Genomic DNA, 14,658 nt, shown 5'->3' with positions numbered 1-14,658 from the left:
TCCAAATACTTTTACCCCCCCCCCCCTTATGTGCAAATATATAGCCCAAATTATATATTTCCCATATATTCTGTCACTTGTCTTTGTCTTGTCTCGCGCTAAGCTGAAAAAAAAAACCCGAAGAAACCCGGGTTTTCTCGAATTTTACGCAGCATAAACTTGAGTAAGTGGCGCATAATACGCAAGTACCAAATTTCCTTCCCCCTACAGAAATTAAAAAAATAAACTCAAATAAAATTCTCAAATTTGGAAAGCCTTATTTTCCAAGGGAGGGGGGGGGATTCTCCACGGGAAGGTATTTTCCGCGGAGGTGTATTTCCCGAGGGGGTAATCGCCGGTGGGTAAACGCCTAGAACCATCACAGATATGCTCTGGTGAATATCCAAAAGACAGGGGAAAAAAAAATCAAATTCTTAAAACCCAATCCTTATCTCTAATTAGATAACCAAAATGTGTAAGCAGTTGTTTTTGGAATGAAAGGCTCTGACTTCTATAAACTTGCAAATGAAAATGGTACCCTCAAGCAGCTTTACAGACGTCATCAGTTTGTAATTTGTAAAGAAAAGTTACTTTCTATGGATAAGATTGATTCTCAAAAAATTCTGCTGAGAGAAGCAGCTGTAGCTAATTCGAGAAGCGGTGGGCATAGCTATAAACGCTGTCACTGCAAAAGGAAGGGTTCATCAAACAAATACAGTTGTAAAAACAAGAGCCTTTTATGCAATTAAAAGTGGCAACAAATAGTTGCCACTATTTGTTGCCACCAAGTTGTTGCAACAAATAAGATATTGCAGTCAGATAATGGTAGAAAATTCAGTAATCAAGTCATATCCGAAATTTGCGCTATGTCAAATTTGTTATTACTTTTGTTTTCTTTTCCCATTAATAATGTACTGTGTTTTTTACATTCTTAGCCATTCCTCCCAGAAAGAGCAGCGAAAGATATTTCGGGACTGAATTACGGAAAAGAAAATATAAATCTCAGAAATGCTCAATATTCACCATTAGTGCAAGGTGAATGTCGATATTCTCCCGTGAAAGTCAGAAATAAAAATATTTAACAAACATTTCGGACATACACCAACCTACCATGTTTTTATTGACATTCACCCGTGAATGTTGACATTCAACAGATTTTGGGAATTCACGGTAATATATATATATATATATATATATATATATATATATATATATATATATATATATATATATATATATATATATATATATATATATATATATATATATATATATATATATATATATATATATATATATATATATATATATATATATATATATATATATATATATATATATATATATATATATATATATATATATATATACATTATATATATTATAAATATATGCTTTTCTTTACTATTAAAGTACCAATGGTTAATTTATCCCCCCGTCAGTGTCAGTAATTACTATTAAAGTACCAATGACAAAATAAGCACATTTTTGCCCTTTTCCGCTTTAGGTCAATTTAAGCACCCGCCAGTTTTGCCACGTTGAACTATAAAAATAAGTAAGCAAACTAATTACTTAAATTTAACAACGTTGTCCGTTCGTAAAAATTCAAACGTTGACAATTTAATGATTCTCAGAGACAACTACAGTTTCAAAGGAAACCCATACTTTCATAAGCTTCATGCTGTCTCGTGTTTTTAGCTCTCTTTTTGCTGATTTTCCCCCCACGTTCTTTTTCTTAATTTAGCACCAGGTATTAGAAAAACTGCAAAACTGTATACAGAGGTCTTTTTCATTAAGATTTCAATTCCCTTTTTCATTAAGATTTCAGTTCAAAGTTTTATAGTAAACCAATGTTTTTACTGCTTATCACCTTGGAAACAATTGCTGCAAGTAAAACACCTCAATTGTCCACAAAAAGCCAGTTTATTTTCAGTATACACATATGTTTAAAATGTCTTCAACCCCTCCTCCCTCATAGCTCATCCCTTAAAAAAATAAATGAAAAACCTTTCAACACTGGGAAATAAACAGAAACGGGGGGGGGGGGCATCATTGTAAGCAGTAACATTTACTTCGATCTAGCCCGGTTTATCAGGTCCTCCATGATGCCATCTTTGAATAGCAGCAAATCTTTCTCAATAAGGGCTGTGTGGCAAGAACAGTTTGATGACTGGCAAGGTTCATATGCAACTTTCGCCCTTTCTATTTCTTCCAAATAATGTGACCATCTATTATTTTTACCTGAAAATACAAAGGCGGCATTAATCTCGAAGTACAGGCAAAGAAAACTAAAATAAAGCTTCTTTTCTTTTAATAAAGATGATACAAAATCAGTTTTACAAATCAAATGGCTGACAGGGCAAGAGGCAAAAGAACATTCTATTAGAAAAAAAAAATTAATAATACTTCATCAGTTGGAGCCCATCAGAGAGATACTACCAGCCTAAATTGACTATGACGATTTTAATCTCTTAGCCAGGCTTGGTGGCACGTCTACTTTAATACAGCAGCCCAAATTATCCAAAATTTACTGTCAAAACTGATAATATATTATTAAAAAAGCAAGAATAATGAGAGCACAAAGAAAAATTACTAAAATACTACTGCAACTATTACTAACAACTCACTGCAGCACCAAGCCGCCTGAGGCCAACACAGCTACGCAAGCTGTTCCTACATCCCAATCTATTCAAAGCCTCCCTCTTTAAACCCTCTCAGGAAGTTCCCATTCCCTTTAAATCTTTCCTTACATCCTCCAACACCATTCGGAGACGACCATTTTTTCTTTTGGCCCTATACAGTTGACCGACAATGACGATCTTTGGCAATCTCTCATCCTTAATCCGTAGAATGTGTCCGAGCCCTCTCGATCTTTTTCTCAATACAGCCCTAGAAAGGGGGATTAAACCACATTTTTCGTAGAGCTTATTGTTTGAAATACGGCCAATCGGTCGGGTGCCCAAAAACTACATCGGCAATTTCTATGGAAAACAAATAGCAAATTCTCCTCCTTTCTTCGGAGCGCCCAGTCTTCAAAACCAGGAAATTACAAACCCCTAAAAGTTCATTGATTTTGCTAATATTTTCATCTCGGATCCTTAAATTATCAGCATAATCTAAGTCTAGCAGAGTTTTACTTTCCAAATTTGTTTCGTGTTCTTTCATTACCTTTGCTGTGCTCCTTTGGAGATAGTCCATCAAAATGATCCATACAAATGAGGATGGGACGCAACCCTGCTTAACTCCTGATTTAAAACGAAACCAACTACTAACCTAATTTCCTACCATAAGCACATCAATGTTATTCTCACAAATAGCATTAATCAATTTAATGTATTTATCTAGTATACCATACGAGGATAGGATCTTCACTATAGCTCTTCTATTATAGTGGAGGAAAGATACGGAAAAAAACGGTCAAATCTCAGGGCAATTGCATGAGATTTTTTTTACACTGATAAGTATCAGCTTGATTGTAAAAAAAATCCATTCGTATCCTTCTTGCACAGGTGTCCCAAATTTGCCCTTGAAGGGGGAAAATGAGGGGGGAAATCAATTTTTGTGTTTATAAATATTTTGGAGTTTAAATAGTCGTTTCCTATCAAATAAAATATGCTGACTCCAAATCTAAATTCAGGTTTCCATTTTTCAATACGATTATGCCTATTTCCACCCTTAAAGGACGGGGAGGGGGTTAGAATTCGAAATTAAGAGGTTGTCCTATTTTTGATCGTTTCCTATGAAATGGATGGCTGTGAATTCGCAAATGAAGTTAAAAACCCGATTTTACGTAGTCAAGTACCTCATTTTACCTAATAGGGTTATGAAAATTGAGCCAATTTGAACTGGTTATTTTAATCAGTTTTGGTCCATTCACCATTTCCTATGAGGCTAGGAATGGCACCTTAAAATACGTGTCTCGAACAGTTTAATTTCAAACTAGCATTCTAGAATTCTCTTCCCCCCCCCCTCCAGTTTGCGGTTTCCATTCCTTAGTACCATTCTTTAGCTGAAATATTCAGTGGGGCCATCTACCATAGTACTTGCTACACGACTGGGTTCAAGGCTAAATAAGTTTTGTGTCATTTTATTTACTTCCGAAAAAAAGACAAAGGAATAAAGCTAACGAGCGCACTAGCCGAGCTGGAAAAAACTCTTGTCATTACCTTTGACCAACCGTTTTACTCGAAGGCAAAGTGTATCGTCGATGCAGAGCCTGCCACAAGTGCTTTAAGAAATGCTATTGTTGTCCTAGGCAGATTTCACACGCGCATGAGTTTCCTAGGAGTCACTGCCTTCCTTATGACTGACTCGGGATTTTTGGAAATCATAGGTCAAGTATACGTGCCTGCCATTGGGCGAAGTACGTTACAAGGCAAATCTATCTCTCGTGCTGTGCGAGGCCATGGTCTATTGGAGGTAGCCCTTTATGCCAACCTTTTATAATCGGAACTGAATAGCAGAGTGTGTGACGGCAATGACTTGCTACCAGAACCCCTTAATAAGGCAAACCAGGCGTACGATTTGCTCCTTGAAGGAGATACCTTCGACGAAGCGCAGGTGTCGGAAACAGCAGAGTTTATCCATGAAATAGTTCATTGAGTAAAAGAACGATTATCCGAGTTCAGAACTTCCCGTCTTTGGTTTAAGTATCTAGACCTACTAGGAATCTTGAGAAAGAACCAGATAGATGATCGAAGTAGCAATTTTGAGCTTTATCTACAGTCTTTGTTAGAAATGCTTCCTTACTTTCTGCTTTCGGCCATAATCTTTACACGAAGTCTACTTGGCTATTCGTGTAGTTGATTTTTCAGGTAAGGAAAGACGACCCAGAACAGTACAGAATGCTACAGGAATACATCTTCATCCGGGAGAACTGACAACTACTGGGTGGCACTTTCTCCTAATTTGGTTTATCGGACAAACATTAATGAGAAGCATGAAAATGAGTGGCGTTCTGACAAAAGGTAAAGGCATGACTGAATTGCAGCAGACAATTTTGATATCTGCTATGCTTACTTTGGTTCTCGTTAAGGAACTCACGCAGAACCTGACTGGCCTTGCCGATTTGACTACTGAAAATCACGTGGAAGCGATATCTTTGAGGAGAACTAGAGATCTGGTGGACATAGAAAAGATAGTTTGATAAATTGAACTCCTAGAGCCCCTCAGGCACGATTCACAGCTGTAAAACGTGGTTACTGGTGTCCGCACATCCTCATCTGTACACGTAGACGATTCCAAAGACTCTGAAGGGTGTAGAAGTGAAAGAAATTGACAAATATGTTTTCAGAAGAAAGGAAAAAGCTGTAACTATGGCTGAGAAGTCACCTTTGGTGACAGATATCGAGGTAGAAATAGTCGAACCAGCTCTAATATTCTAACGTCTAGCCACAGTGGCTAGCACCAGTTGTTTTGACTTGAACGAGGTTCTGTCGTTCATGCTCTGTAGTTTTCCACCATCGCTCTTTAGTTCGTTTGAGGTGATGAGGACAGCTGACTAAGCCTCTCTGACAAACGTACGGATGAAAATTAAGGAACTCGATGATGGTCCAGTGACATTACCAACCTCCCAGAGAGTTTTACGACGATGGCTGGCTAGTACACAAAATACCGTAGACTACCGTATCCACATACTCTAAGGTGAAAGAATCTTACGTAGATTATGTTAGAAGAGATTTAGGCCAGGCAGTGGTAGTTTTGACTCTTACATTGGTGTACCAACGACGAAAAATTGCACACAGCTGAAGAGAACCAAAGGTTTGTCGTGTCCAACGATTGAATTTTTTCCTAACATAAAGATCGTCAAAAGTAAGAAAGAATTTCTGAGAGGTCCTAAAAACAAACAACGCTTCATCGACCTACTTACTCAGAAGCTGGCAAACATAGGATGTAAAGTTCTACATGCTCATCATGATGCCGATGTCTTAGTCGTACAAACTTCAGTCAGTTGTGCTGAAACTTTGTCGACCACTTTGATTGGGAATGATATCGATCTATTAGTCCTTCTGCTATATCATGTCAAGATTCATGCATGTGATATCTTTATGGAGAAACCCGCATGAAAAAAACTGACGAGTGTATGACATAAAAAGGATCAAAAACAAACTAGAAACCGAAGCTCTAGTTTCGGAAAAATAATTTTTCCTAGAAAAATTATAGAAAAAAATAATTTTTCTTTACGTTTGTAATAGAGTTTAGTATTAATAAAATGATTGATTGATTGAAGCAGCAGAAAATCTTCTGGTTTGCCGCGCGATGTCTGGCTGCAATAAAATATACAGACTTCACGGCGTAGGGAAACCAGCAGTGGTTTCCTTGTCGTTTAAAGATGATATTTTTAAGGATGCTTGCAAGATCTTCATGACACAGGGATCCACCCACCAGGAGATCAACGAAGTTGGAGAGAAAGCTTTGCTCCGCATATACAAAGGGAAAAGCAATGAGAAGATCCTGAAGAATGTTCGGCTGCAGGCACTTACTATGCGAGTTCCAAGTTCAAATGCTTACGTTCAGGCAGAGCGGCTTCCATCAACTTTGGCTACCACAAAGCAACACTTTTACAGATGATATTTACAAATAATGAGGTGGCAAGACACGTCAGATTCACTAAATCTCGTAGAGTGGCGTTGGCACCTCTCTCGTCACGGAATGTGTATCTTCCCATTAAGACAGATGCTTCACCAGCAACAGAAAACCTGCTGAAGATGGTGCAATGCCAGTGCACCAGCGGGTGCAAGTCTCTCAGATGCAGCTGCCGTCGGAACGGTTTACCCTGCAGCTTTACCTGCGGGGAGTGTAAAGGGGCGTTATGTGCTAATGCTGTAGCAAGACAGGATGAGGACGATAACGAAGACAAGTAGGATGAAGAATTAGCTTTAGGTTGTGCTTTAAAATCAAGATGTTTTTGTGATTAATTTGCCGAAGTTCTAAACGCTCCTTTTTATAATTGACTGATCTGAAGTTTTGATCTTGAGTAAAGAAGTGGTTTTCAAGAAGTTATGCTTAACAATCCCTCACATTACAGGCCCCAGAGAGGTGAAAATCAGGTAAATAGTAAAAGAAAAACTGCTTTTTAACATCATATTTGACAATATACTACTTCATTTGATATAAAATGATCCTTTAGCCGCAAGAATCCGTTAAATAATGATCTGCATACTTTACCCACTCCTTTCATTCTATGAAGGTAAAAACTGATACTGGGGGACGGGAAACCGGATTTCTGACGTCATATTTGGATTTGCATTCTTGATTTGATAGAAACGACCATTTAAACTCCAAAACATTTATAAACACACAAATCGATTTTCCCCTTCAACGGGAAACTTGGGACACTTGTGCAAGGGAGATTTGGGTGGATTTTGTTTGTGCAATTAGGCTAATTTTGTGTTTTTTAACATTTTGGTGTATACAAAAATTCTGTTGAAATTTCCGTGAGCTCAAACCGGGAAATTTCCCTGAACTCCACTATTAGCTGAATCAAGCTCTTGCTCATTATCTATAAAACTGAAGACTGAAGCCGTTTGATGACTCAGGCGCTTTTCAATTATTAACCTAAGAGTGAAAATCTGGTCGACGCATCCCCTCTCATTCCAAAAACCCACACTGTTTTTCGCTTAAAACTTTATCTTCAGCGTCTCTAAGTCTAAAAAGTATCATCATACTATTCTTTCCTACAGAAACCAAGCTAATACCTCTATAATTACCACACTCACTCTTATCATCTTTCTAATACAGGGGTTTAAAAACGAGTTTTCGTAAAATCACTAGGTACTTCCCCATTTTCAAAAATCACATTCATGTTCTTCAGTAACTTATCTCTAATTTCATAACCAACATATTTTAAAACCTCATTTACCACACTATCAGCAAGTATGGCCTCATTATCTTTTAATCCTTTTTCATAAAATAAATCTTGCTTCACATCCAAAGTGTCACAGACTGTTTCTTTCTTTTCTATATCATTCCCCTTAACTCTGTCACGGTTTAGCACATTCTCAAAATATTCTGCCCATCTCTCTTTAACTTTTCCCTTATCACTAATTACGGTCCCGTTCCCTTTCTTTACATTCTTCTTATTTTTATATGATCTATCACTCATATAGTTTTTATACAAACTCTATTTATGAGAACTGAACATGTATAAGAAACAGAACAACCGAACGGAATTCCAAGCCTATTCACCGGAATGGACGAAGGAAGAGAAGAGAAGCAACGAAATGGAGCAAGCAAGAATTTTCAACGCAATTCCAAGCCTATTCACCGGAATGGACGAAGGAAGAGAAGAGAAGAGGAGCAACGAAATTGAGCAAGCAAGAATTTTCAACGCAATTCCAAGCCTATTCACCGGAATGGACGAAGGAAGAGAAGAGAAGAGGAGCAACGAAATGGAGCAAGCAAGAATTTTCAACGCAATTCCAAGCCTATTCACCGGAATGGACGAAGGAAGAGAAGAGAAGAGGAGCAACGAAATGGAGCAAGCAAGAATTTCCCAGATCTAAACTGGTCACTTAGTAACAGCTATTAAAACCAATAAACTCGAATTTGGAAGCGTAAAGTAACGGACACACAGAAGCAAGATGCGACTTAAGTTTCGGGGGGGGGGGATTGTGAAATTCTTCTTGGGACATACCATTGTATTCTCAGCAGGGCTAAAAATGGTGCTCAAAATGAATCTTATTTAGATAAATATGTAGAATTTGATATACTTCTAAATATTTAAACTCAAACTATTATTTCATAGACACTCTATAGCTACCCCTATAGAGCCCTATATTACCCCTATAGCTACCCCATATTATTTCATAGCTACCCCTGTGTGCACCTATAATACAAGGTTACAGTCAAATATAAGAGTTCCAATATTTGGAGTATTTCTGAAAATTAAAATGTGATAGCCTGATTTGAAAGAACGAGCATTGATGTGAGTGAGAGAATACAGAATCTTGAAATAAGGTACTAAAACCCACCGCATCTCTACTACTGCTTCTAACAACTCCTTACAGCACCAACATGAACAAAGTAAACCCAGCTGATGACGCAACTCCTCTACCTTAATGTGTTGAAAGCTTCAATCTATACTGCTTCCAATGAAGTTTCAGTTCCCTTTAAGTTCTTTCTTATAACTTCTTCTCATCCTCATTTGATGACGGCCTGCTATTCATTCGGCCTCAGATGGTTGGCCATAAGGCACATTTCTTGGCGATCTATCACCCTTCATCCGTAAAATGTGGTCTAGCCATCTCAACCTTTATTTCACCATGAGACTCGGAAGTGGGATCAAATAACAACTTAGTACAGCTTATTGGTCGATGTACGGTCAGTCAAATAAGCACCCACCCTTAGACAATCCTTCTGGAAAACATCCAACATACCTTCCTCAACCTGTCCATCAGCCCACTTTTCAGGGTCATTAGTAATCATTATAATTACGATGGCTTTCAATATTCTAAGGTTAGTCTGGGGACTTATCTTCCAAATGTTCGTAACTTTGTAAACTATGAAAAACAACTTTGCACCTTGGCTATTCTGTCTTCTGGATTTTCAATGCACCCACCATCTTTACTAATAAAGCTTCCCAGTAAGTAAACCATCTACTTAATCGAATTTTTCGCAGCCTAACATCACTTCTTCATCCTCATTCTAGTCGAGGCAACTGAGTGATTTCCGAACCCAATCTCCCATGATTCACTCTCAAAATCTTCAAAAAATTGGTTGCTTCTGTTAACTGCATGTCCCAATATTCTCCATCATCAAATCTGAGAGGATTTTACCTTCCCAAGGTCTTTGTTGTGTTCTTTAAGACGAAGCCCATCAAAATAGTCCTTTCAAATGGCGATAGTACGCATACCTGCTTAACTTCTAATTCCACAAAGGAACAACTTCTAACGTCACTTTCTCGGGTAATAGCAGGAATATATTTTTGTAAATAGTACTAATCGCTTTAATTTACTTATCTGATATACCACACAAAGATAGGACCTTCTTTTACGTTTTCAATCAGTTGAACCCTGTGCCTTTTCACAATCTATATAGCTGTTGATTAATCAAATAAAGGTTCAAAATAGGGATAAAATCCTTTTTAATAGACAGTGTGTAGAAATTCAAAAAAATACCAGACATTTCGGTCACTGTATATGTGACCGTAATATCTGGTATTTTTGTGAGTTTCTATACACTGTCTATTAAAAAGGATTTTATCCCTATTTTGAACTTTTATTTTATCGTCGTGAAAAGGCAGTGGGGTCTCCGAAATTATCTAAGCTGTTGGTTAAGGGGGTCTCATGATTCAGTCACTTCTCAATTATTAATCTAAGCATACGAGCTTCGTCAATGCCTCCTCCCTCCTTCGAAAAAGTGCAATGAATTACTAGACTCACTCTCATCACCTTTCTTGTAACAATGTTTACTTAAAATTTTCCTAAAATCACTAGATATTTCCCTTTCATCAGAAATCATATTTATAACCATCATTATCTTGAATCTAACTAATTAGCCACTATATTTCAAAACTCATTTACCATGTCATCATTTCCAGAGAATTATTTCAATCCTTCTTTACAAAACAAATTATCCGTTGGTCCCGAATTATCGAAATTTTTCCTTTTTTTTCTATTTCATTTTTTACATTTTCATCCCAGCTAAGAGATCCGAAAATAGTGGATTATGCAAGTGTGGAAATTGTTCAAAAATATCAAAACATATATATCCTTACTTTCTGCATACTTTTTATCTTCTTCAAGATCTGAACAATCTGATTGGTCTACAGAGCAAGTTCCTTCATAACATTTCACACCAATTTTATGCAATGTGAAGATGCAATACAGCATTGTCAAAATCTACAAAGAAAAAATTTATATCTGTTAATTCTTGTTTTCCTGTTGATATCTTAGAACCATCACATTTCTGTTGTCTAATGTTTCTTTTAATTTGTAAAGATATATAAGGATCAATAGCTCAGCTGGTATGTCTAAATTATCCAACAGACAAATAGGCTATCAGCTGGCGTCTAGCGATTCCAGGCTTGAGGGGTTTATTCAAATATTTTTTGAAATAGAAAAATATTCTTGTTTAAACACAAAGATATAAATACAAGCTTACATGAATATTATTCTATTTATTAAACAGTTGGCGGTAACGAACAGCTGTATAGTAAAAGCAACTCGTCTCAGGACCGAAACTTTAAAAAACGGAATTTTGATAACAATAGATACATGAAAGGAATCGGATTTTTACGCTGACATTAAATATATATGTTTCATCAAGTTTAGTCTAACGAATCAAAAGTTACAAGACAGAAAATTTACCTCATTTTCGAAAAACAGGGGGAACAACCACTAAAAGCCATAGAATCTTAACGAAAATCACACCATCAGATTCTGCGTATCAGAGAATCTTCCTGTAGATGTTTCAAGCTCCTGTCTGCTAAAATGTGGAATTTGGTATTTTTGAGAGACAAAAGATCTCGGATGCGTGTTTATTTGTTTGTTTCTTTCAATAGTAACAGAAACTTTAAAAACAGAATTTTGGCACCAATAGATACATCAAAAGAATCGAATTTTTATGCTGATTTTAAACATTTAAGTTTCGTTAAGTTTAGTTTTGACCATCAGAGTTTACGAGCCTGAGAAAATCAAAAGAATAAAAAAAACACGGCTCAAAAAGAAGGGGACAAAAGTTCTAGTGCCTTTTTCAATTAAAAAACAAAACAATTTAAAAATAGAACCACTTTACACAAAAAACTGCATTTTTGATGTCTTTTCATACTGCATCTTTTAAAAGATATTTAGCTTGTGTATCAAGCCTGATTTCTAACACCGATTGTCTACTAATAACAATATATTACGTAACAAGTGACGTGACGTAATATCTAACACCGATTGTACACTAATAACTATATATGACGTAATGAGTGACGTGACATAAAAACTGAAAAAATAAATTTTTATTTATCCGGGTTGCAGCGGTAGCTAGCAACCTAGTAAGAGACGATCACGTCCAATGTTAAAAAATATAATCACCCACAACTCCTAAAAAAAAGAGTCAGATCAAAACAAAAAGTACACCATTAGAACCGCCTTGTCCGAAACCCCTGTATAGAAAATTTTCTGTCCCTTGGCTTGAACAGCAAGGGAAATATATTGGCTTGAAAATCTGGAAAAGTGGCAGCTACTACAACATTCTGCCTAAACGGCATATTTTTTTCTTTCTTCTTTCCTTTTTTACATTAAGGAACGAACTGTAGCCCATAGTAACTGAAGTAATAAAAGGAATCATTATATATATACAGATGATTATTTTAATTATAGAGTAAAGAACGAACAGTAAAGCCCATAAAGAGACAAAAACTTTGTAATAAAACCTCAGTTTCCTAGAAACCATCATCATCCATTTGAAATTAACTGGAAATGTTACCCCTGGTAAGCATCGAACTCATGACCTTAAGATTAAGAGACCTACGCTCTACCCACTGAGCTACTGAAGCTTGCGTGTTATGAAAGATTATACAATTTGAGACAATATCGAAAAAGAGTTATATTAAAGGACAAAATCGAACTCTATTAAAGGACGAGTTAAATTAAAGGAAGATCTGGGTTGCAGCGGTAGCTAGTCCGGGCTGCATTATATTAATGGACGATCATTAGAAGAGCAAACCCCTGCAAATATTGGACTTAGTTAACTGCCTGAGTTTTTGAGGTTCGTATCTTACTATTGCAAAGGAGAAAAACCAGTAGGCTTTTTCCTGTTTGTAATCATCCGGGTTGCAGCGGTAGCTAGCAACCTAGTAAGAGACGATCAAACCCCATAGTAAAAACTGAAATAGGTTATAACTCCTAAAAATAAGAATCAGAACAAAAAAACGAAGCACACTATTAGAACCATCTTGTACGAAACCCCTATATAGGAAACTTATAGTCCCTTGGTTTGAACAACAAGGAAAATGTACTGGCTTGAACATCAAGAAAACTGGCTGAACATCAATTAAAAGGAATCATTATATATCCAGGTTGTGGCGGTAGCTAGCAACCTAGTAAGAGGCGATCACGTCCAATGTTAAGAAATATAATAACCCATAATTCCTAAACATAGTCAGATCAAAACAAAAAGTACACCATTAGAACCGCCTTGTCCGAAACCCCTATCTAGGAAACTTTAGTCCCCTTGGCTTGAACAGCAAGGGAAATATATTAACTTGAAAATCAAGAAAAGTTGCAGCTACTACAGCATTCTGTCTAAACGGCATCTTTTTTTTCTTTTTTTTCTTTTCCACAGATAGGTTAGCACTGGAACATCGCAGAGAGTTGTTCAAAGGCTCATTTTAAAGGAAATTGCTAGATCTAGTGTCATTTGTAATTAATTTTTTTTTTAAATAGAATACAATAAGGACCGAAGTCTATCTCGTAGAAACTGATAAAACAGGGAAAAGAAAATCATAGGCAGCGCAATGGCGCTGCCTATTGCGCAAGTTCATAAAATTAGGTATTTTATTGCGCAATGGCGCAAGTTCTAAAAATTAGGTATTTCAGGGTGACAACCCCCCCCACACCGCCCTCCGGGCAAGGGTTATAAGTTATGCCCCGGGGGCATATAAGATTTGCATAGAAAGTGTTTTCGTAGAAAATTCAAAAAGGGCTCATTCGATTTGAAATTGAAACGAGTAAAGCCCTTTGGAATAGTCGAAAGTGATTGAAGAGCAAATAGCCCCCCTCTCACGCCCAACATTTTCCCAAACACATCCAATCAAAATTTTGAGGTATTCATTTTGCTCAACGTAGTTGAAAGTTCTGGAAATTAGGTCTTAGAGGATGAAAACTCTCCCCCCTACAGCCCTCAGGGCAAGGGTTGTAAGTTATGCCCTGGGGGCATATAAGTCTTTTATAGAAAGTTTTGTCGTAGAAACTTCAAAAGGGTTCATTTGATTGGAAATTGAAAGGGCTACTGCCCTTTTTAATAGTCAAAAGTGATTGAAGGGCAACTAACCCCCCTGCTCACACCCACCATTTCCCCACACATACAATCAAAATTTTGAGATAGCCGTTTTGTTTAACGCAGTTGAAAGTTCTGAAAATTAGGTTTTTGAGGACGACAACCATCTCACAGCTCTCCAGGCAAGGGTTGTAAGTTATGTCTTTGGGGCATATATGGTATTTAAAGAAAGCATTGTCGTAGAAACTCAAAAAGTGCTCATTCGATTGGAAATTGAAAGGGCTAGTACCTTTTCAATTGTCGAAAGTGATTGGAAGGCTTGACATTTTTATAGTAAAGATCTATCTGGGTACAATGTATTATTATTTTTTTGTTTAGACGACGGCACTTCGTGTCAAAGGAGTTATCGTAGGAGCTTCGAAAAGGGCTCATTCGATTGAAAATAGAAAGGACTAATGCCCTTTTTAATAATCGAAAGTGATTGGAGGGCAACTAGTCCCCCAACCACGCCCACCCTCCCATTTGCCCATTATGTTTAAAAATTAATTGTTGTCTTAAGATTAAATCAAAATGCACTGTGTTAATACTAATTCTAAGGCATCTCAACAGTATCCTAAGAACGACTGAGGGTATTATGTTCAAACTTTCGGGATTACTTCTGCTCTTAAAATTTAACCAAATCAAAATAGTGTAAGTGTATCCAAACTATCAAAGAAAGTAAACAGATTTTTTTTGCGAATGGTATCAAGT

At 36.8% G+C, this 14,658-nt stretch overlaps 1 protein-coding gene across 1 annotated transcript in view; it reads right to left on the bottom strand.

Moving 5' to 3' along the window:
- The window catches only part of LOC148948909 (O-glucosyltransferase rumi homolog), a 242,818-nt gene that overhangs the window by 196,443 nt on the left and 31,717 nt on the right, over positions 1-14,658 (bottom strand). The window contains exons 2-3 of the mRNA XM_089094136.1: positions 10,697-10,820; positions 2,052-2,220 (exon numbers count right to left, since the gene is read on the bottom strand). Of these exons, the coding sequence (XP_088950262.1) occupies positions 2,052-2,220; positions 10,697-10,820 (293 nt within the window). The remainder of the gene's footprint in view (positions 1-2,051; positions 2,221-10,696; positions 10,821-14,658) is intronic.

This window comes from Artemia sp. Qi Xiang Cuo, chromosome 9 (genome assembly GCF_049724085.1).
Source record: "Artemia sp. Qi Xiang Cuo chromosome 9, ASM4972408v1, whole genome shotgun sequence".
Taxonomy (NCBI): Eukaryota; Metazoa; Arthropoda; class Branchiopoda; order Anostraca; family Artemiidae; genus Artemia; species Artemia sp. Qi Xiang Cuo.
Note: the sequence above shows the minus strand (reverse complement) of the source record. Positions and strands in the feature narration are given on the sequence as shown.